We start from the raw sequence: 24,250 nt of genomic DNA, 5'->3' as shown, positions 1-24,250 counted from the left end.
CTATCCTCAGCTCTCATTTTAAATTCCCACTGGGCTGTAACTCCATGAATATCCAGTATTCAGGTAGAAGCCATCAATAAGAAAGGACTTATTAACTGTGTGGTAAGTCTCCTAATTAAGTTTAATCACCACATAAATTCTGAGATTAGAATAAGGACAAACTGCCAAAGGTCATTGCTCATATCCTTGCATTTTATTGTAGTCAGTGAAAGGCTTTGGAAAAATCTATTTTTCCCATAAGTTATCTGTGGACAATTTGCAACATGAAAAGTTATCTGAAACAATTGGAAAAATCTTCTGGAGTTAAATCCTGCTCTTGGTTATGTGGTTGATAAGAGAAAATAGAGTATTGGCCTTCAGTTGTGATCTCCAAATCTGCTGAAGTTGGACTGCTTTAGCAGACTGTTCAGGGGCAGTGCAGGGTACAGATAAAGTCATGCTCATTACATGACCAGATTCATAAACACTGTATGAAATCCAAAGCACTCAGAATCACCCTTCTTCAACAGCACACAAACTAACTTCACTGCAGCCTAAATTTTAATGTTGATTTCACGTTCTTTGACAAAACATGAAGATTCTGGAGTTAACCTCTATGCCCCAAAGTCCTGGGACATACAGGTGCTTTGTCACACTTGCTGCTCCTGTATCAGGCTGTATCAGCTTGTTCTCCTAGGGACAAGCATAATTACACACAAGCCAACAGAAAGAAAACAGATGTCATTTTTTGGGCCAGATTTTACCAAGCAGAAAAAACCAAACGTGCCCATATAGACAGAAAATGGCATTTAAGAGATAAAAATCTGTTCTGTGTCAGCAGTGTGGGCAAAAAGAAAAAAAAAGGAAAAAAATCCTTGCCCTTGGCCAAAGCAAGCTCGAGACTTTCAGTTCTGTCCAAAAGTGGCATTTCAATTTGTGTATTTAAACCTTGCAGACATTTTACTATAAAAGAATAATCTATTTCAAATGGAAAAGTTTAAACTTCCACATATAATGCTTTTGGCAAGACACGGAAAGAGAAACTGTAAATAATAGAAACAGATGCTCACTGAGATAAAAGTAGAGGAGTGCTTTAGGACTGCAGAGCTTTAACGAGATGACCACCATGGAAAAGCATAATGGCTGTGAGTAGACTCCCAGAAGAGGTTTAACCTTATCTGTTAAAAATCGAAATAATCTGATTTCCTATTTATAATATCTTTTTTTAAAAATCACTAATAATTCCATTGTAAACTAAGACACATTGCATATAATTTTAATTTTTTTATAAAACGCAGCTCATTTTCTAATAATCTGCAACACATTTCCAGTTAGCTAAGGTTTTCCCCCTTTCGATTGGATTATGCTTTATATATATATATGTTTGGGGATTTTTGGTGTAGTACAGCCTAGAATACTAAGAATTGTTGTGAAACATTTGATTTTGTTTTGAGATGGCAATTTTGAAGGGAATTGAACAGTTCAGTGCTCAGATACTCTGAATTTGATTATTCAAAACTCTTTTATATTTTCCTTGTTGTATGGTTTAGGAGGCTCTCAAGGAAAGGAAAGTCTGATTACCATAACACATTTATCACTCTCCTGATAGCTCTGCTTCCTGACTTCTCATACTCTCTGTTAAAAAATGGGACAAGGACCCACTGCTGGGTAAAGACCCTGTGTGGGGAATAGGCAGGAGAAGGGCTGCCAGTGTTGGCACAAACTACATCCTTGGAAAGTCCATTTCAGTGCAGCCTATTCTTCAAAAGCCCACAGAGACACACTGAGCATCAAGCACAGAAGCAATTCTCTGGTGCCTTCCTAAATCATGGCTTGAAGACATCTTTGAACAGATCTCTCCTGGGATGTTTCCAGATGACAGATGGTGTCAAGGGAGTCCTGGGCTTCCAGAAGGAAAAGCCAGTGACTCCAAAGCCAGTCTTAACACGTGTGGATCCTGCACCAGCTAAGCCAAGACATCCCTGTGCTTTAAGCTCTTGCCCAGGACACACTTTCATATGAGGAGCTGCTCTGTTTCAAAAGCTAACAAGGACACATTTTGGATGGGCAGTGTGAAGCTGGCAGCTAACTTTCATGTAGGTCTAAATTTATTGGCTTGATTTTCAGGGCAAATCTGAGCTGAAACCATAGAATGAAGAAACAATTAATATTGAACTATTTAAGCATATGTGAATTTGCAAGGAAGTAGATTATCACTATTCAGCTGTCAATATGCTTAATTTTTCGTTTTGTTTTACAAAAATCCATTTGGTGATGCAATACCCACAGTGTAGACCTGACTTCTACTTTGAAACACTTATGAAATGTTTAATGGGAAAAAGATCAACTTTAGAAAGAAAATAGCTCTGCTAGCACAATTTACACATCTACTTTTTCTCAGGGAACCACTTGACCTTTTAAAAACATACTGAAACCCACCATGTTGAAATTAAATAAGGCTATAATCATCTATCCAGCTTTATGAACTCTTGTAGCTTCTCTAACATGAAGCACTAATGCATTATTAAATATAATGTATTATGCTGTTTAAATTATTTTTATTTCTAAATGATGGTACTGAGCAAAGTGAAGTATTAAATAAGCATCTAATTCAAAGCAGATAATACACTAACAGCTAAAATGGGCAGATGACTTACTAATAAAATATTAATCCATTCCAGATTAATAAGCATATTTCAAGACAAAATTCAGTCCTCTGAGCAGGAAGGACTACATCAGTCCATCAATCTACAGTTCATCATCAGCCATGAAAGTACTGGCATGGACTCAGCAAATTCCATGGGAAAAGGAAGCTGCCTCCTGTCCTTGCTTTTATTCCTATGTTCACAGGTTTGCCACTGCTTCTAAAGCAGAACACTAAAACTTAGAAAGTATGAGACTGAAGTATATCCAATTAACACTAAAATATGTCAAACTGCCAGGGTGGGTTGTTACCACCAATAAAGTACAAGGCTAAAATAGGATTCTGACAAGGATTGGAGTAACATCCCATTTTGTTTTCTGCACGGAACACCCATGGTGGTGGCATCCACAGAGCTATGACAGATAAGGGAAGTGTACAGACAGCAGATTATTTTTGACACACTCCTGCAGCATGGCTCATCTCTCCAGCTCAGCTGGAAAAGCTGCATGCAGGCTTACTCTGTGGAATGCTCTTTAACTAAAGTCGGCTATTGCAAAAATGTCATGCAACAAACTGTGAGCTATCAGATGGAATGGTTAAGCAAGCAGTTAAGTAAAAATCATTCCTTACAGGAATTTATCAGGGTTTATGGGTGTATAAATATACAAAATTGAGAAAGAGAAAGACAAATGTTTTGTTGGGATTTAAGTAATATTTCCAGTATTCTCTTTCTGCTCTTTTGCAAGTACATTCTCAGTTTGATGCAATAGGACTGACATATTTAAGGTATCACGTAGCTTTTGATTAGCACAGTAATGTTTCTGGGTATAGAAATGATGCCTGGAAACTTTTATTTTTTTTCCTACTCTGACTTTAATTCCTGGAAAGTTATTGCTATATCAGCATTATGAACACAGTGGTGCCATAGCAATATTCTTAGGAGTGCATTGATAGCACACTCCTAAGACATAGGACTAATGCCAATTGCAGGTCAAAGGATATGACTAAAGCAGGTATTCAGCCATGAAACTATTCTTGGGCTAATTTATAACCAGCTCAATCAGGATTTCCAGGGAACCACCTTCTCCTGATGTGATGACACACCATGAGGTAAATCTCCCAGAAGTGAACACCAAGGCTCACTGTTGAAATTGTGCACTCATTTCTTCCATGAGTTTCTTAGCTCTGGTTACAGCTTTCTAGGAACAGCTAAAGAGCACTGTAAGCATCTACTGTTTTTTCCTCCTGAAAGCACCCAGGCTGTAATCAAGTCACTGCACAGTTTTCTTTTTGACAGTATAAATCACTTAAGATTGTGCCTCTCCGGGGTTCTCATTACACACACACCAATTTGTTTTCTTCCATAGAACCACAGACCCCAGGTACAGACTTTGATACTTGTTCCAGAGCTTGTTTCAAAATGCTGCAAAAGGTGCTAAAATCCTCCCCAGCTCTTAATGCTTTAGCCTTTTGTGCCCACAAAGCCATTTCCATGAACTCCTTTTTTACAGCCTAGCGTGGTGTTTCATGTGGAGAAACCTGGAAGATGAGACCCCCCACAAGAGTCTTCTTGGAATTCTGTTTCTCCAGGACACTGCCTGCATTGCCATAAGCTTTTTAGAGCCAGTAGAGAACGCCAGTGGTTGGGGGGAGTTCCAGTCAGTGAGTGCCCCTCCCTGAGAACCATCAGCTGTATGCAATACTGAGTTATTACCTCGGGCTGACTAATGAAAAATTAACTACATTCACTGCTCACCACTTGGATGAGGAATATCCACTAACTTTGGGATTGAAAATGAGATGTGTGGCTGTGATTTGCAGAGTCCCCAAAGTCACTGCCACACTGCCCTCTGCAGTGTTGCTCCTCTCTGATTCTAATTTGGTTCTTGGAGGATGATTTTTACACAGGATATCAATGAGCACCAGAGAACTTAATAAAAGGGGAGGAGGAATGCTGACACTGAGTCTGAAACCTCTCTGACCAAATCCTTCATGTGTACCATATCCACCACAGCTTTCTGGAATTGATAGTGCAGCTATAACTGAGTTTGCAGTTTAGTTCAGACAGAAATTCACTTGAATTTACATGAGAGAAGCTCCAGGACAGGGACCCTAATGTGAGATGCTAAAGAATCCTTTGGTGAAAAATTGCTATGAGGCAATTGCCAAGCTCTGAAAATGAGAGTATGCTTTCAAGACTGAGCCCTGTACCCAGCTACAGTTATATTTTTAGCACCATTTTTTCTCTTGCAAAGGATATATTTATTATTCTCTCCCTTTTTATAAACTGTAATTTTAAAAAAATTAAACCTCTCCTCTATTAATGCCCATCAGATCTGTAACACAGGAAAATCAAAATTGTCTTTATATATACTTAACCTTGATGATAGTGTGTTTCATTCATTTTTTAATGTCCACTATACCCAATGCTGCACCAGAAAAGCCATTTAATGCCTTAGAAATAGTTCACTGAGGAAAATAAACCATTCACATCTCAATTATAGCAATTTGTAAAAGCATAATTTCACTGCCTTTAATTCAGTTAACTTCTGCGTGTAAGGGGCTGAAATTAGGATGCCCTTTACAATGTTTCATGCTTCTGATACACTGAGGGGTATTAAATTTCTGCTTCAAATTTATTTGAAATGCTGCATACTACACAATCTGCCCCTTGTGAAGCTCATAGGAGTTCTAGGTTATATAAATCATACAAGGTTTTATTTTTTGACAAGTAGGATAGACTTAAAAACAAAAAACAAACCAAAAAAACCAACTATACTCTGGCTCAGCTATACCTTGCTAGGGTCAAGGAAGCTCTTTGAAACTCCTGGAACACTCTGAACGTAATTGTATATGCATGGTATAATAGAAACAGTAGAATTTGTTGTAACTAAGGTGCAACATTACTCTTAAATCCAAAATATTAAAAAAAAGAAATATTTTAACACTGTAGAAGCTGCAGTTGGAAGATTATTTTTGTTTGTTTCTTTGTTTTTTAAATAAGAGGGCTTAAGGCTGAAGAAATCTAATCACACCACAAATGAAGAGATGGGTGTACAGCTTCCCTCCCATGTTCACAGGGCACAAAGGGGAGAAAGGGAGTCTAAAGAATGTGCATGCTCATATGCTCCAGACAGCAATGATTTGCATCCTTCTGGATACCTGCTTAATGCAGTCTGCTCTCTGGAAAATATAGCCAGGACAGAGCAAGTTGCTGTTTTCCCTGCTGCAGTATGAATTATAGTGACTATTTCTGAATTAGTTAGTTTAATGGAAGTTCTTATCCTGCAGACATAAAGTACTATACTGCTGTCACACCTCATGCCACCAGTAAAATATATTGGGGACACATGCACGAATGTGCCCCAAATAAAAAAACACCTCATCTTCTGAGAGCACCTAAAACACAATAGCACTGCAGAGAAATTAATTTTGTTTTCCATCTGATAGATTGTCTGGTTGGAAGGCTCAGCACCACATTGATTTTTCCTGTCCTGAGAAAGGCTCCCACTGCAGACTGACTCCAGGCTTGCCCCAGAAGATAATGGAAATAGAGTGCATTGCAGAAGCAGCACACAGCATTGTACTCTGCTCTTGCATGCTCAACCAGCCACTGGGAGCTTCAGTGGGAGCCTCAGAGCTGACCCACATGTGTGCTCATCCAGTGAGGCAGCTCAGGACAGGGGCACTGTCACAAACACAGCAGCTTCAGTGTTACACAGAAATCATTTCAGTGGCGTGAGCAAATCATTGGTTTGGCCCAGTGAGTGACACATTATGTAAGGTCCTGTGTAATGAGATAGTTACCAACCCACTGGGGGCTGGAGGGAGAGAGCAACAAAGGATTCTGTTCAAATCTCTGCACTGACAACACAGTTCTGCCCCTGGGAAAGAAAAAGAAGAAGGACGAATTTCTTTGAAATCATTGATGCCATCAGAGATACCAGCATTGTATTGTTAAGGAAACTATTCAGCTAAAATTCCTTGGGGAAGAGTTTGAGTAAATTGTTCTCTTCTTGACTGACAAGATACTAATCCCTCCATTTCTAGCTTGCTTTCCTAGACTGGTAAGTATGATGCTGCAGGTTACACAGAAAACCTATGCCAAGACAAATACAAGTTTATAAAAGCACCTCTAAGTATTGGCAATATTTCATCTTTTGTGACCTGACTTTTGGGAATTGTTAATAGGTAAGGGTTTCCTGAAGGGGTCAAGGGGACCAGCTGAAATTTGCAATGTGTCATTCTTAGCTCTGTTTTCACTCCCATTTTATTCCTCTAGCTTGAATCCCTGGAGCTTTTTGCCTTCAGAAATTCCATTTCCATATCACCCTGTGCCTAATTATGGAAAGCAGGCATTGGCCCATCCTCTGCCAAAAGACACGAAAAGAGCACATCTCTGTTTCTTTCAGTATTTTAAAAACGCTTTTCTGAATCACTGCTCATTTGACATTTTCTTTCTCCTTCCATTGTGCCACTTTGCTGTATCTAACTGAAAGGTGTTATACCTTCTGTGATCAAGTAATGACAACTGTGCCACACATTTTATCAAGATCTGAATTTAATTACAGGATCTAACAAGCTTAAGAAGGGATGAGCCTTTGTATTTCACCAGGATATCCAAGATGAAAAATAAAGGGGGGAAAAAATCTGTCTGCAGACTCAGAGAAGCATTATTATATTGCATTATCTGACAGAAAGACCTGATAAGCTGTCAAATTAAAAAGCTGATTTGGGAAATTTTACTGAAACCACTTTTTGAAGAGACTTACTGTAGTGCTTTGTTTGGGTATCACCTAGGTTCTTTAAATAAAGACAGCAGCAGGATAGAAAAATTTCATAATCTCTCAAAGGGCAGCAGTGCTTTTTTTAAAGAAAACAAAAAAATTCCTTGACTTTGAGCAAGCTGCAACAGAGGCTCAACCAAAGAGAATGGGAAAATAAATTTCCATTTTTTTTTTAACATCAATCTTTCACATTGACAATAAAATGATAGGGAATGTGAGACCTGTGTGCATGCTGACAAATACATTTAATTATAACCAAAGAGCAGTCAGAGCTGCATGAAATGAGAAAAACATGCAAGAAATCAGTTGTGCAATTACAAAGGGAAGGTAGCACACTGGCCTAGTTACATCCATCACTTAACTGCTGTTTGTGTCTCAGTAACTTAGATGAATTTTTCATGTATTTTGATTCCTGCTTCCAGAATAGTTTCTTCCATCTTTATTCTGGAGAACTTACTGAATTTAGTTTTAAATAACTCCTTATTTTTAGTTCTCCCTGCCATTCTTGTACACTCTGGCATAATGACTCATTTTATTAATGCCATAACTGGACATCATAACACAAATATAGGTAGATATCATTTTCCTACTGATTAGGAAACTGATTAGGAAATCCCCATTGAGGATTTTGTCTGGACAAAACCAACAAAAAACCCCACAATTTTATCTTTGCTTTGGCTAAGTATTGGAGACATCATAGAAAAGTTAACTGTAGGAGACATTTTTTGATTGAGTGATCAGGAGTTGACTTAAATTAATATGAGGACAACTAAAAATAAGTCTGTAAATCAGATTCTTGATTTAAAAAGAACAAAATTTGATAACACGAAGGAAGTCAGATTATGCAATCAGTGTAAGGGGCAGGATTCAGGCAGGAATGACACTTGGAAATTCTATAAAGTATTAAAATGATGCTATATATATATATTTTTTTTTTTTTGAGTTTGCACCTGCAAGGTTAAAATATACCAGGGGAGACCTGCTAGACTGAACAACTACACTATCACAGGTTATGTTACAGGAGGTTAAAACCCCAGACTTACTCAGTAATGAAAGCAGTGCCTTTGAGAATTAGAAAAATAAATAAATACTCAAGAAATGTTGCCAGAATTTTAGCCCAAAGAACCTCCCAAAGAAAGTAAACTAAATTCAAAAGCCAGAGATTTTAAAGTGCTGTAAACAAAAAGAGATTATAGAGTCAAGGAGAATTACTTTATAGGAAGGCTGATGGTGATCCAAGGGAGCAGATTAAATTGACTAACAGGAATGTGTTTAATATAGATCTCCACAGCTCTGAAAAAAGCAATGTACATGTTCTTACTGAACTTGTGGGGCTAGAAAGTGAGAGAGATGATCTCTATCCCAGAAGTTAAAAAGAAGAATCCAGGAGATTTTAAATCCAAGTATCCAATGAGACGTGTTTTTTCTTGTAGTAGAGAACAGACAATCTAATAGCTTTATTTGAGAAGAATTTAAAAACTACCCAGTTGAAGTATTTAATCTGACCTTAGCCATACATGCTGCTTTAGAACAAATTTTAAAAGAAATAATTAAAGACATGAAAGCAATTGGAAAATGAGATAAAACACAAAACTTTACCAAATCATGTTAGGCTAGTTTAACAGCTGTACTTGACAAGCTAACTCATTTTCTAGATGAAGGAAATGAAGTATATCTAATTTTCTGGATTTAAGTAAAGCATTTGATATGATGCCATTTAGCAAACCATGGATTAACTCTGGAAAAAAATACAGGAGTGTGAAAAGTGTATGGTAAAAAGCTGAATTAAAAAAAAAAAACCCAAAGGATAGCATTGAACAAGGGTTCGTTCTCTCCTCCTTCCTCTGTCTCATGTAGAGACTGCTGCTGCAGCTATTCACAGGTTCTGAACTCAAGGGCTGTTTGTCTTGCATCACACTCAAGGCTCCCATCTTCCCAGGATGCATCTCCTTCCAGGAACCAGCCATGGAGTTGTCTCCTCCCTGAAACTCCCCCTTCATTCAGCATCCTCTCTAGCTTCTCAGTGAATCATTCACACTAGTGATAAGCAGTCCTTGCCTGTCACATTCGGACCTGCCAATGTGTCAATTATACCATATTCTGGCCCTTATGTTCCCTAAATTAACTATATTTGAAAAAGAAAAAGCCTCGAGGCATAGTAGTGGGTCAGATGTGCCAAAGCTCTCCACGTGTTTTGGGGAACTGATGCCATCTAGTTGAATCAGTGGAAGACCTGCGTGTGTTTTTGTCATGGAAAAGTGACAAACTCAATGCTGAGTTCTACATGGAGTTAAAAGAGTAATATCATGGTGAGTTCCCAAATTGCATCAGACTGTGCTGTAGAAGCTACCACAGAAGCCACTGCAGATACAACTGCAAGGAAAAACAATGGTTTTCCTCCAGAAAAACTACCTCAGTGGGACTCCTAAGAAAGTACCCAAGCTGAGTTTGGCAATAAATCATCTTTTGCATTTTCTTCACTGATCTCAGTATAAAGTGCCATCCACACAATGAAATCTGTAGATGACATGAAAGCAGACATGGTGGTAATGCTGAAGAGGCTGCAGATATCAGTCAAGAGGAACAGAGCCCTTCTGAATTAACAGAAGTGACACCAAAGCTTAGACTACAAAGTGCAGGTCACACAGTTAAGATATAGGACCATTTACACCACTTCTTTCCCTAAGATGGGATACTCTGACAGACAATTCATGAGGAAAGATATTCAGCAGGTAGTCAGCTACAGAATGATGTTGGGCTTTCCAGTCCTGAGGTATGAAATAGAAAATTAAAATCTTAAAATGCCAAATTAATATCTGCATTACTGCCTTCATATATCCTTGACGTCCTAGTGTTCTCATACCATCCATTTTCAAACACATGTGCAGTTGAAAACCAAATTCAAAACAAAAACAACCTCGAAGAAAGGTTATTATGATAAGCAGAGAAATGAGAAAACTATTCTGAAAAAGACATGTAAGAACAAAATGGGATGAACTGGAAAGTACTTGGACTGAAAGCAAAAGGATTTCTTAAGAGTAGGTTGTTTCTTCTAAGTTACTCTCTAAGAGAAACAATTTATGCAAAGAAGCAGACTTGACCCAGTACATTTTAATTTCTAATTTCTTAAGGTCTTTTATCACTAACCTTACTTTTAAATACACATATTGAAAAAAAAAAAGGAAATTGGAATGGGAAAAAAGAAGCCATCCAAGCCACTAATCCTTTACAGGGAAAGTGGCCCATTGATTTAAATATAGTTCTATTAATATTTTCTTTAGCATTCTAAACATTCTCAGAACTCGTTTTTTGACTGGTAATGAAATAATCCATGAGCTGTGTACAGCATTAAACCTTTGTCTTGAGCCAGTGCAACCAATTAAAAATATTTCCTATGAAAATTCACATTACCTACCCATGTGCATTATCATTCATAGATCAACTTTACTTTTACTGCTATGATGCATATTCAACAGAGTCAGTTGTTTTTTTAACTCTGAGATAAGAATATAAAATGCTTTGTTAGATTAAAATGTTTAAGCCAATGAAGATTTTGCAAAATCTCTCATTCTAGAAAAAATACAAATAAATTGCACAAAACCAGCAATTTCTGAATTTCAAAAATGTAAAAATTTGGATTATTAAATGCTTCTATTTCAAAATACCTTTTTAGATTTTTCTACCTCTGATTTTTCCTTTTTTTTTTTTTTTTTTGTTCATTGCCTGTTAAAGGAAGCACAAATTTTTAAATTCTTCATTCAGTAATCTTCTTATTCTCTAGTAATCTTGAATTTGTCTCACAGCCTGTATGGTTTCTAACTTTTATATAAAAAAATCAATATTATTCAATATATAACAAGGTTTAAATGATCATACTTCCATTGAAAATCAATTTATTTACTTCCTTTGATTTTCATTAGGTGGGAATCTGTGACCCTGTTCTCCCTAAGAGAGAGTCTGATCCATCAAAGAACTTGACCTTTACCACCAGGGCTGGGTAAATTCTTCCTGAATATTTTCACATGGAACTTCATCAAAGACTTTTTGCAAATCAAAACCCCAAGTATGTTAACTCATTCATATTTATACCCCATCATCTCCTACGAAACCAGAGTAGGTTTAAATGTAACAGGTACCAGAAGACCTTCCCAGGTGGAGACCTCAGCATAGACCGAACCCCAGGGAGATGTGACTCCATGGACACATGAAAGGCCATAAATAACACTGGTGAGTTTTGTTTTCCAGATCAGGGAGGGTGAGACTTGGTCACAAAACAGCTACTGACTTAGCTGGTATTTTTCCCATTCTCTTCTTACTAATTCCATAGACTAAATATTTTAGACCCGCATCTTCCACCTCTAAAGCCTGATTTTATATATGGTATAAATTTATACATAAAGTGTTTACTTGCACATTTATCTTTACATATTCCCAGATGGAGAGCTCTTGAGAAATCCTCACAATTTTTCCAAACACTGTTATCTCCAAGGGAAGTAAAGTCTTAGGAGATGTCCCTATTTCACTGGCACTACTGGTTTCCCACAGCAGGAAAATGACATCCAAACCAGGAGACATGGGGCAGTTTGTGCTTCACAGAAGCTTAACTGCTGAGAACTGAACTTAAATTTTTCCATTGGACTTCCCTCCTGGGCACAAGGGCAGTTTTTATTTTGTCTTTGGGAACAAGCAATGAGGGATTCCTCCAGGTTTGTAGGCTTTGCAGCTGATCAGATTATGGTGTTTCCTCATATCCTCTATGTCTTACCATCAGCATTGAGGGAAGACAGATCTGATAGTAGGAGCCAAAACTCTGGCCATAGCAAAGGAACACACACAAGAGAGAATCAAGATGGATTCTTTTATCCAAAGGAGGAACCCAGTACAGGCAATGAAAAGGTACAGAGAAGGTACAGAGAAAAAAGGTACAGGCAATGTGTTGCTGGACAAATAAATAGCAGTCAGAAGCTTCTGATGTTTTCCTGTGAAACACTCTGAAAGTCCTGTGTCCAAACAGCAGTGGCCAGACAGGTTTGAAAATTTGCTCTCCAGCACAAGGCAAGACAATGACTAAGTGATCATTTACCTGTTAGATTCCTACATCACCTTGACCATTATGGACGTGGTGATAACAGGCTGACTGTCCCTTTTATTAGAATATTCAAAGACACATTTGTGAAAATGTTTGAGGTGTCTCCCTACCACCACACTTATACCTGAAAAACATCTTTGGTCCTCTTCAGAAAGGCTGTAGGAGCTTGAATTTGGAAGCTGTTTCTAAGCCAAGAGTAAGCAAGTTAGGCTAGTACATGGATCACTTGGGAAATGCTAATCCATTCCTGGAGAAACAAATGTACTGACACAAATGTCTCCTGTTAATTTTATAGTCAATCTGAACACAGAAAAACCAAGATAAATGGATGCTATTTACCCTAAATAGGATACATGGTAATAGCTGACTCCTAGCATTTATCTCAAAGTCACATGTATCCCATGAAAAGATGACACACACTTTTTCTCTTTTCTAGAATGCAGAGACCAAGAGGAGCATTTAATTGACACGTCCCCTTCCCCTAGCCTTTGGATGTTCTGCAGGAACAACCTTGATCCCACCAATCCAGAGGCAGTCCCTAAAGACAACATGTGTGATCTCAGCTCTTTAATCAAAACCAAACCACCCCAAAAACCCCAATTCAACTAAAGAAAAAAAGAAAAAAAGAAAAACCCAATCAAACAAACAAACAAACAAAAAAACCCCACCAAAACCCAGTAAAGATTTTTTCTCTATTATTCCAAAGCCCTTAGAGCTGGTGATTGCCATGTTGCAGGTAGGTACTGGCACTTTGCATAAACTCAGTTTGCTCTTCTGCCTGCATCCATGGTCTCTCACACAGGTTCTTTGGTGTCTGTGCTCTATCATGGTTTATACCTCCTAATCACAGAGATGCATCTGTTCCATCAGTCTGGCAATGCTTTGGACAAGCTCTTTTTTGCAAGCAGTGTGAGTGACACGCTCATGCTGTCAGATCTTGGTCTGTCAGACACATCCCTGACATGTCCTGGCCCATGGGGTACGTGAGGACAGCTGCAACAAAGTTATGCTTTTCTAAGGCTAAGCAGGGATGCAGGGATGACTGGGAGGGCATAATTTTAGATATTTGCCTACATCAGACAGTATCTTCCAAACTGCTGCAGGGGCCCAGGAATGCTGAGCACTCTCAGCAGACTGAGCAGCTTTGAAACCATAGACCCACTGCCCAACATCTAATAGGTCAATTTCTGGGTAAAAAATTCTGCATCAGTGTGATTTATGATGGAAGTCAAGAAGGGAAAATCTTCACTGGTAAAATGATTAGTTTTGCTGTGTGTTTTAAAAGAATCATCGTTGGGCAAACTGCCTTTGACCACAGAAAGCACAGTTAGTGTTAGAAAAGTGATTCTGAAATTCTTTCACAATAATTGGAGGTTATTGTGGCTTTAAAATGTCCTCCACCTTGTTTTGATACATTTTCTCTGACTAGTAAAATATACACACTTCACTACCAAGTAACAAAAATCAGATAATTAAGAAAACTGTTTTTCATGATAAATAGATACGGTTATGAGCACTATTATGAAGGTTTTTTTCCTCTCTTCCCTTTTTGATTTTATTTGAAACACATTTTCTTTTAGGTAAGAATTTTAAACAATTAAACAATTGTTTAATTTAATTATTAAAAATTGTTTAATTAAAAATTAAACAACTAAAACAATTTTCTTTTTTTTTTTAAATTTGATCATAATTCTTAGTTCAGTTTGACACAAATTAACAAGTTCTTTGTTTTATGCACCCTTAGGAAACCGACAATTCAGGGTAGAATTATTACCTAACTGAAGTTAAAAGAGCAGCCTCTTCATAGAAGCAGCTGGAGTTGCTATTGTGGAGCAGTCCCATCACCACAACAGCAGCCAGACCATTGGGAAGGGAAATTAAAACTAGACAGTGAAGCAGACCAGATAAGCCACAAGGAGTAGAAAGGATCTGCATGGAAATGGGGTTAGTCTATTGATTAGGAGCTCTGACTGAACAGTCAGCTGTTTTCTCTTTACTGTTTATTATGATCATAAATTAGGCTGCATCCAGATAAGTTAATGTGAATTTACTATCTGAAAAAGAGGTCAACATGAAATACTAAAGTTCTTTGGGAAGGTGCAGAGGGATGGTGATAATTCAGCAAAGAGACATAACACTGAATTTAGTTAAGACAGATGGAATAAATAAATCAAGTGAAGACACAGGCATCTTAATCAACTATCAAAAGACTACAGTGTGCCACTCACAGTCACAGGGCTGTGCACCAGCCACAAACACAAAAAATGGGGAAAACAGAATCAACATTTAATAAAGGGCAGAAATCAAAGTACACATCCTCATAGCTCTAGCATTTTATTTTATTCAGAGGAGTGACAGGAAAGAAACTTCAGAGCAAAAAAATTACTTTGATGGTAGTCTGGAAGAACATACATATGTAAATCCAAACCTCTGTTTCTGAAAACCATCCAGCCATTTCTGAATACTGAAATCTTCACATTTGTCTAGAACTAAAACATATTTTTCCCAACTATATTTCCAAAAACAACCATCCACCTAAACTAGGATAATCATCCTCTGTCGCTGACCCCTGCCTCTTTTCCTTTTACAGCTCTCTCATTTCACACCCACTCAGATATAAATTGAAGGTGCATTGGCCCAGAGCAAACTCAAATCTAGTGGGATCAAGAGTGATGTCACAGGAGAGACAGACTACATTCTGTTCGTCTTCCAGGCTCTTCTGCCTTTTATGCAGCTCTTGGGTAAAACACACAAAGCCACCATGGAAGTTCTGTGAAATATTGCCATGTGATTTTTTTTTTTTGCAAGGTACCAGCTGGTTTTGGGCCTTGGGTATCCTTATCCCCAGCAGTCACATGGGGCCAGATGAAGGATACACAGGGAATAAAACTGGAAATTCCTGAGTGTCTGACCAGAAAATTTCCTCAGAAAATCTTCACCCAGTATTTTAAGGCACCAAACACAAACAAGCAATGTCTTGCAATCAGGCATGCCAATCTGAAGAGTAATTCTGAGAAAAATCTTTCCTCATCAAGAAAGACTTGATCAGTTGGCATGCTTTAGACAACAAACTCATTATTTAGTTTTATCTTTGGAAAAAAAAAAAAAAGTAAGTATAGCAACTTTACTAATTAGGAGGCCAAATCCTGGTGTTTACTATTAACTAAAAAATCCCAAAACAACAAAATTGGCAAATCTGGTGGAACAGCATAGTAAGAGAAGACAAAAGGTTTGGCTTGATGGTTGCCTTCTGGGAAGGGAGAAGAGATGGAAGGTGAAAAGGGGGAGGATAGCAGCCAAAAGCAATGCTATGGCACACAGGAGTCATAAAATATTATTATGGGAAAGTCAAAGAAAATTACAGGCCAACAGCAGTCTTAGAAGTTCCAACAGTAAAACAAGCCAAGGGGTTTTGTACTGCAGCTAATGAAGCAACTGAGAATGCCTTGAAATGCGGCCTGCACAGAGAGCACTCATGGAAACTCAATGAAAATCTAATATTTTGTTTTCTTTTATCAAAGAAAATATCCAACTTTCTTCCACTCCACCAATCCCAACCCAAGGAAATCACTCTATTTTCTAAATTGATCTTTATTCAGTATAAACGAGCTCTATGTGCCACTAGCTTCAGAACTCAAGGCTTCTTTTTGTGTTTGAGCCTGTCCAGGAGCTCCCTGTTCATTCACACAGACCTCCTGGCATGTTTGCCTGACTTCCTCTTTGTTGGGATGCATCACTCCTGAGTTTGGAGGCAGTGAGCTCATGCTCATCATTTAGGTAAAAACCAAAAGAAACAAAAAAGTCTATTTTTCTTTTTGTGTTGAATAGGTCTTGAACACAAATGATAACAAGTCCTCCCCAGCTTACACCTTATTTCATCAGCCATTTACCAAACCCTTTACAACCATTTACCAAACCCTTTAAAATTAGAAAGCTAGGGGGCCACAGTGGAAAAAGGAATACCTGAAAGATCACTGAATGTATTTCATTCAGTATCCCACTTCCCCTCAAGTGTTTATCACTGATCATAGATGTGTCTAACTTAGAAACCATTAATGGCTCTAATTCCAAGAGCTGCCATTCATTCATAGCACATTTGCACACAGGTGGGTTTTATAACAACTTCTGTTGTGCATAGTCTCTTTCCCAATACATTCCTTCATTGTTTCATATATTCTGAATTATTTCCAAGTAATTATCTGAAGGGTTATATTTCACATATGGATTAAAAAAAAATAATTAGTTTTTAAAATAGCTGAACAACAACTCAAGTGGTAACAACAATAACAAAAATCCCCATCCTAAATACTAATAATTAGTCCAGGGAATGGCTTATGCATTCCTTACTAGTGAAACACAGCCTCCTGCTGCACTCCACCCCCAAAAATGAAGAATTTTCTATATTTAAACTAATAAATCATAACTGCCATTTGTGCAATCGGCATTCTGGTTTGCATATTTGCCTTCATTTACACCTCTAGATTTGTTGCCTTTTTCTTATTATAAACACACAGAGCAACTGTTAGGAGATAGCATGCAGATGCATAAGTTACCATTAATGGCTCTGTAGTCCTACTCAATAAGAAAGGTATTGCATTTCTGAAAAACCTGTTGCCTTTACAAATGAATAAAATTAGCAGCATAGTAATCCTCAGCTCATAACATTTGCATGAAATTAAATATGGGCCTGCTCAAGACAGCTCTGCTGTCATACTAGTGGTCCTCCTCAAGTAACCAGCATCATCTGCATGAATAATATCCTGTAGTTTGTATTTGGAGTTAAGGCACCTCAGTTTGGGTGCTTGGCTGTGCAATTGATAAATGCAACATCGTTTGGTTTGTGCCTGCTGGAAGACTTCTGCTAAATTCATAAGCTTCAGATTGCTGCAATCTTGTAATCAAAAGAACACAGACAACCTTTTCCTCAGTAAATGTTTCACCCCATCACTTAGAGATAGGGTTGTGAGTCACTTTAAACTGTGTAGCTTTTGTCAAAGCCTTTTTTTATCCCCGCAAAACCAAAAGTGCAATAAAAACAAATGATAGCAAGAAACAAAACTACTACTTCATGCCTCGATAACTGCATTTTTCCACTTCCAGTAATAACTTGAATTTGGGCTTTTAAACTCACTTAGGAAATGCCATCATCATAAACTGCACTGCTCAGGATTCTCTTAACTACTTCTGTAGCTACTAAAACACTTCAAAGGAGCTGATATCGCATTAGGAGAGGAGCAAAACGAGGCAAACTCCGGGCACCCCCCACCCTCTTAGTGCCAGGGGTTTGTGTGAGGCCTTACCTGCTGGGTATCGCTCGATGACGGGCCAGTTGTCCACCTGCAGGGTGGCATTGCCACCGCTCCTTGTGAAGCGCACCACGTGGTACTTCCCATCGTTAATGATGGCGTTCATCTCCTCGATGGCGATGTCGTCCGTCCCAACATTAAACTTAACTCCAATTTTTCCCTGGTGCTGCAGAGTTGGGGGGGGTGGGGAAGAAAAAAAACAACAAAAAAAGAAAAAGAACTAATTAGGAGCTGTTTTAGAAGAAATTGAGACAGTGTGTCACACACAGGGGAAGATTTCTAACAACATCTTCCCTCCTCAGATGTAACTTCTGAAGGTTCGCGTGCGGCAGTGACAAACCTTCTGACAGCTCAGGAAGTCTGGGACATGCTTTTGAAGGGTAATTGATATTCCAAATAAGTTACTTCACCAAATTGAGCTCTCTCCTTTTCCAAGAGATTCAGATCAAGATGAGGATGGGGGAAGATGGAGGAAAGCTCAAGGTTTCTGTCTTTGTCCTCTCCCTCACCTCCATGGAGATTAAACAAAAATTTTCCTTTTAGACTTTCAAAACAGAAAGCCTTACAGTGTCACTTGGAAGAGATACAAGAATTTTCTGGCCATAAAAGCCAAGTTCCAGCCCTACCTTTCCTTTTTTTCAAATCTCATTCATACTTAGAGCCTTCAAAAATGATAACAAAGAAGGAGATTATTTTTTTTTCACTTGGAGAGATTTTTGGCATCACATTGTAGTGATTCTGAATCATTAAGCCAAGATCACACTGGCTGATTAGCTCTCTGTTCAGAGCCAGAGAGCAGGAAAAGGCACTTGCTGACACAGGGATGTGGTATTGTTCTCACTAAGGCCAGAGAGTCTCTTTTTTTTTTTTTTTTTTTTTTTTTTCCTGGGATTTGCCTATAAACTTTTGTGTTTGAGTGCTCTTAGGGATAAGGGGACTTTCCCATGCACACCAATACCTGGGAGCAAAGCAGTAGATTTTTCAAATGATTGTCATATCGGCATGTTTTCATTTTTATTGACTTTTAATTATTAAAATGTTCACTTTAATGAGACACCAGCATTTTAACAAAGTTTTTCAATGTTTATTAAAGTTAACTTAAGGGCTTTGGAGTTTTTTCCTCCTATAAAATCAATTCTACTCTTCAATAAAGGTATTTATTACACTGAGGAGAAAAAAAGAAAAGGACTGCACAGTATGAGATTAGGGACTCATTCATAAGAATTGGTAATTCTACATGAAATTTCATGTTCCTGGAACTGGTACATCCTTCTTTAAAGTTAAAAGAGTTAATGAAGTTTTTACACAACCAGATGAGACACAATGAAATACTTTGCTTTGTATGTCTTGGTCATTTACATCAAATCTGCCAGAACCAGTTTCACCTCTGTAGCAGAACTCTTGTGTCTGCTCTCTCTTTGCCTTACTACCCTAGCACTGCCTCCTGCAGTAAGTGTATTCTGCAGCTCCTTGTCTCTGGAAGTCCCCCAAGCAAAGAACTCAAGAGTTTGTCCACTTTATTTTATTCTCTTTTTAAACATCTGACTGTTTTCCAGCACTGCTTGCAGGCTGCACTTACACAGCTGAGCAGCTGCAGGAGGCCTCTGCAGCTCCTCAACATTCTGGCACCATGCTCTCAGCTCCTCAGCTATGACTTTTTCTGAAACAAATAAAGACCTGATGAGACTTGAATAAGTCTGAAAAATATTTTTCTTTGGCTCAGTTGATTGAACAATGTTCTAAACATTCCTCTTTTTTTTTTTTTCCTTGTGGATTGTTTTAATATTTCTCCAGTTGCTGGTCCTACTTTTCCATGTCTATAGAGTGTCAATATGGGATCCACCTTATCCAATTCATGCTCATCTTCTTTTGTCTCTGGTGTGAGCTGCACAGCAATTTCCCAGTTATCTTGGAAAAGTAACTGTAGCTCTTCTTAATTTCAGCTGCTTCAACCAGACTCAGAATAAATTTCACCCTTTTTTTTCCCATGGATGCAGTAGCTTACTTGTTTCACCTGTTTCATTCATATGCTTATTCTATTTACACAGAAATATATACAAAGACATGTAACATTGTCCTGATTTAAAACAATCTCCTCTTTTACTAATTTTTGAAATGTAGAAAACCGGCATGTAATGATAATGGCATATGTAACTTTCCACAGTACTTTCAAGAAATCAAAGGCTCTGAGGATTAAATAAAGCTGACTAATTTTACAATGATTCATAATAACACTATTCATAACCTTCACTTTATATACCAGTTTTCTTATTTGCTATATATGTGCATATATATATACACATATATTATTCTAGATATTTTAAGAAATTAATATTTAAGGAAACAAAACAGCTTTAAAGTGAATAGAAATGGTGGGGGTAAAAAGAAGTGGCACACACAGCACATATATCAGCAGTTTTCCCAAAGTTAGAGCATGTGGGGCTGCAGCCAAGTTACCATTTGCAAATGGCCAGGTATTGGCAAGGGAAATTAATGCTTTGCAGACTTGAAAGCATTCTCTCAACCTTCCTTTATAGATATACACCTTCTAGAGGAAAAAAACCCCAAGTTTTCCTGACTTCCCTACGTTTGTACACAAATACTGTGCACAGACACCAAGCATGCAGGTGCAAGAGCAAACATCACCCTAAAAGCTGGTAACATATTACAGTGATTCTTTTGTCTTTATTTTAAATGTATCTGTGTATCTGAAACCACCAAAAAAAAAAAAAAAATCATTTTTAAAGGTTACAGTTACTTTTTTACACACTTCTTCAACACCTGTGGACATCTCAGTAACACCTCCATAAAACAATGAAGCAAGCCTGTGTTTCAGATTGAAGGCTTCCTGATTACTATATCCATATTAAGTTTGATTTCTGGACATCACATCAAACATTATCTAAATTACAACCCCATTGTGCACAGCCCTTTAGAACCATAAAAAACCCCAGGATGCTGCAATAATCACCTTTCTTTGTAGATAGGGGGTTTCCTAAGCCATTGAGTTATCATGCAGGAATTTGACTCACTGCACACCTCCCCCACTACAAGGTAACATTATTTTTCATTTGTCTTTGTCACATTATTTTTCATCTGTCTTAGGTTAAGACCATGTGCACACAGAATTATTGTGGATCAGCTGACATACAGTAACCTGTTGAGATAGCTTGATCTCAGCCCTCAGCCTTGTTATTCTTAATCTAGTGGGCCTGTAGCCTTTTAGAAAGAGCTGTTTTTTATATTTCCTCTTTTTTTGAGCAACATAGCACTGCAGAAAGGAAAGATACTGATAAAACTGAAGCCTACTAAATTAGTATTTCCACTTTGCCAGCCTCAGTTGCGTAGTAAAGTGGTAGAAATTTTCCTTTATCACTCATTCATTCAAAATAATCTTAGAAGTCATCCTTCCTGTCAGAAACAGCCTCAGACAAATGCTGAGTGAGAGGTTCCCTCTTCAGCACCCTGCAGATGGGCACTACAGAAATGTCTGTGCATCACTGAATACTGCAATAAGTCAGCACTGCTGTTGAGTGGTGCTATCCCTGCCAATGACCCAAAACAGCACGGGCTCACATTCCCACAAACAAACATTTTTTTGCCCACAAGCAAAGATGATCATTTCAGAGCTCCCCTGGTAAAAATCAGCTCTGCACACAGAGCCCATACAAGTCCACTGCCCTGCTTATGGTTCTCAGCCAGTGCTTTCTTTTTCTCAGTCTCACCCAGTCATGAGAGAACACAGAAATGGAACCAATTCCTTTTCCTACTGTGCCTCTATCTAGTCCATACTGCTAAGGCCACAATAGCAGAGCAGAGTCGTGCAGGAGGTGGGGGAGTTTCCAAGAAAGGCCAAAAGAGAGGAGGGATGCACTTCAAGAAGTGGCTTAAGCATTGTGTCTACAGAAATTATTTTGAGCCTCAGATCTGAAGGCAGTATCAATAATGCTAAATCCCTGGGGCAATGCAGCACAGGGACCTCGGATTCACCTACAGGCATTGTGAGACCCAGCCAGCAGCTCTCCAGAAACATCAAACTTTTGGTTTGGAGGTGCTTTGGCCACATAGCTGTCCTGTTATGAGGCCAGGGTAGCTTTTATTTCTACAGTACCAACACAGGCAGATAAGTGAATTTGTTGTTGGCCTGTACATTGCTACAACATGCAATGTAAGTTTTGTGTATAGCTTAAATTCTGCTGTCCAAGCTCACAGGCTAAGGATAAATATATTAATGGCTTCAAAACAATTGGATAAAACTGTGAGACAGCTCCAGCTCTATCCTCCTGATGTGCTCTGAAATGTTGGGAGCTTTGAGTGCTCCAGTAGTGTAGGATGTGTATGTGTGCACGTGTACACACCAATCACTTCAAAATGTTTTGTCTTCAAAAGCTCTGGCAGCAACTGCTGTAATCTAGCAACTCCAGTGGAGTATTTTCAAGCCTGCTTTATGAATTGTGTACTCTAAACACTTAACAGACTTCTGATGAGGCACCAGGAATGCTGATGAACCTGAGAACCAAGCAATAAAGGTGGAATGCAAATCAAGCCAGCAGCTGACACTGCAATTTGTTCCCTGTTGGACTCTACTTCAGTGCTACCAATCTGCCAAAATGCAGTAAAACCAATGCTACTATTTTCTATCTATTGATATATCTATATATATCTATTGATATGGATATATATAGATATACACTTTCACACATATAAATATATATATATATGTATATATAATTGATATTTCCTATAACATCAGCAATGCTATGCTGCTCTCTGTAGTAATAACTCTGGAATTAGTCAAACGTGAGTGATGCAAATTTGGAACAACAGTAGTTTTAGAACAGACTGCAGACAACCTAAGCTCATAATACTTACAACCTTTAACCACTTCCAAGGAAAAGCAATAACACTGGGACTCCCACAGGTGGACAAATTGAGAAGAAAAAATTCAAGCATGACAGCTTGAATTTTATATCATCAGCCCCTGAGGCACCACTGTCTGGTGAATGTAGTAACAAAGTCTTAGAACTAACTGAAGGTTTACTTTGATTTTATTGAAGTGTAAGTTTCTTGAGTTTTATTAAGAGTGAGATCATTTTCACTCAAATGTAATCAGAGCTTAATATTTTATATGATAGAAAGCTGTGCAAAATAATTAAAATAATGTGTGAGTTTCTCAGTCCTGTAAGAAGATGAATACTTTAAAATAGTACTGCTTGCTTCAGGAGGTGAGGGATACACAACAGATAGAAGATACACTTGAACTCCAAGATTAATGGAGTAACTATATCTATTTTAGTCTAATAATCCATCATTATTTCTTATTACCATCTGGTATATTTCAGAGGAAATGCTTCCTGGAAAAGACACAGAAAACACAAATCATCTGGGAAGAGTTCTTTGAATGAAGGCATCTCTTATCTTGAATATAAGAGATTTCTGAATATTGAGTTTTAAATTCATTCGCTTGGGTTTTACATTATTAACCTAATGTTATTTTTTTTGTTATTGCTTTTCTCGATGAGAAGTGACAAATATCCAACCTATTTTTTTCAACATTAACCATTAACCCCTTCTTAGTCAACTGCAAGTCAAGACACAATACAAACAGGCATTCTCCTGTCATATCTCATCTTGAGTACTTACAGCCAGGTTTTGTTCCCTTTCATAAATTCAGAAAGGCATTTCAGAAAGGTTTTCAGCATATCAGCACTTGACATGCTGCAGAAAATCCAGGAGGGGCATGAAACCTCTATCAGAGTGCAGGTAAGCAAAGTTACTACTCAGAGGTTGGCACTTCAAGCAAGGAAGCAAAGATTTCTGATAAGATGCATCCACCTGGTACTTAGTCTTTTGGGATCTAACAAGTGGGAAACTACTTGTTTTTTCTTTCTTTTCATAAAAGTTGGTAATGTGTAGCTAGCGTGGAAAAGCAAAGAAAACAAAACAAACAAACCAAATTTTCCCTTTTTCTGGTTTCCTGGTGAGGACACTAAGCTATTCCCAGTGTTCTTTCTTGCAAGTTCTCACCATTTATTTGCAGCATTTATTTTCCCAATATTTGTTTATTTCTCAAATTCACATCTTTGTAGACCTTAGGTTATGAAAGAAAAAAACCAAACAACAACAAAACAAACAAACTAACAAAAACCCCAAACCAAAACAAAATAATGCTTTTCATTTTAATCCAAGATACCAGTCCTGATAATTGTACAGAAAAGCTAAAAACCCAGAGCCTTGCAATATACTCTTGGTAGATCAAGAGGAAGTACTGGAAATCATGTTAAATATCACTGGGCTTTGAGTGGTGGCTGGAATCCAAATGTGGCCCTTGGGTTCCTGTGAGAAGAGCGCTCAGATCTGTGCTACCCATCTACCCACACCTGGTGGAAATGCAATCCTGGCAACAACATGCTGCCCAGCACTGTGCTGTGCCTCTGTTCAGATT

At 38.1% G+C, this 24,250-nt stretch overlaps 1 protein-coding gene across 13 annotated transcripts in view; it reads right to left on the bottom strand.

Annotated features, from left to right (window-relative positions):
• Nucleotides 1-24,250, bottom strand: part of NRXN1 (neurexin 1) — a 672,843-nt gene that overhangs the window by 104,188 nt on the left and 544,405 nt on the right. For 12 of the 13 annotated variants that reach the window (XM_059840820.1, XM_059840821.1, XM_059840822.1 and 9 more), the window contains one exon: nt 17,800-17,971. In XM_059840820.1, coding sequence (XP_059696803.1) covers nt 17,800-17,971 — 172 coding nt within the window. Of the gene's footprint in view, nt 1-17,799; nt 17,972-18,145; nt 18,281-24,250 lie in introns of those variants that run through there. The other variant, XM_059840832.1, reaches the window with a different exon arrangement.

Source organism: Haemorhous mexicanus, chromosome 3 (assembly GCF_027477595.1).
Source record: "Haemorhous mexicanus isolate bHaeMex1 chromosome 3, bHaeMex1.pri, whole genome shotgun sequence".
Classification (NCBI taxonomy): Eukaryota; Metazoa; Chordata; class Aves; order Passeriformes; family Fringillidae; genus Haemorhous; species Haemorhous mexicanus.
The sequence above is the reverse complement of the archived record's forward strand: the minus strand, read 5'-3'. Positions and strand labels throughout refer to the sequence as shown.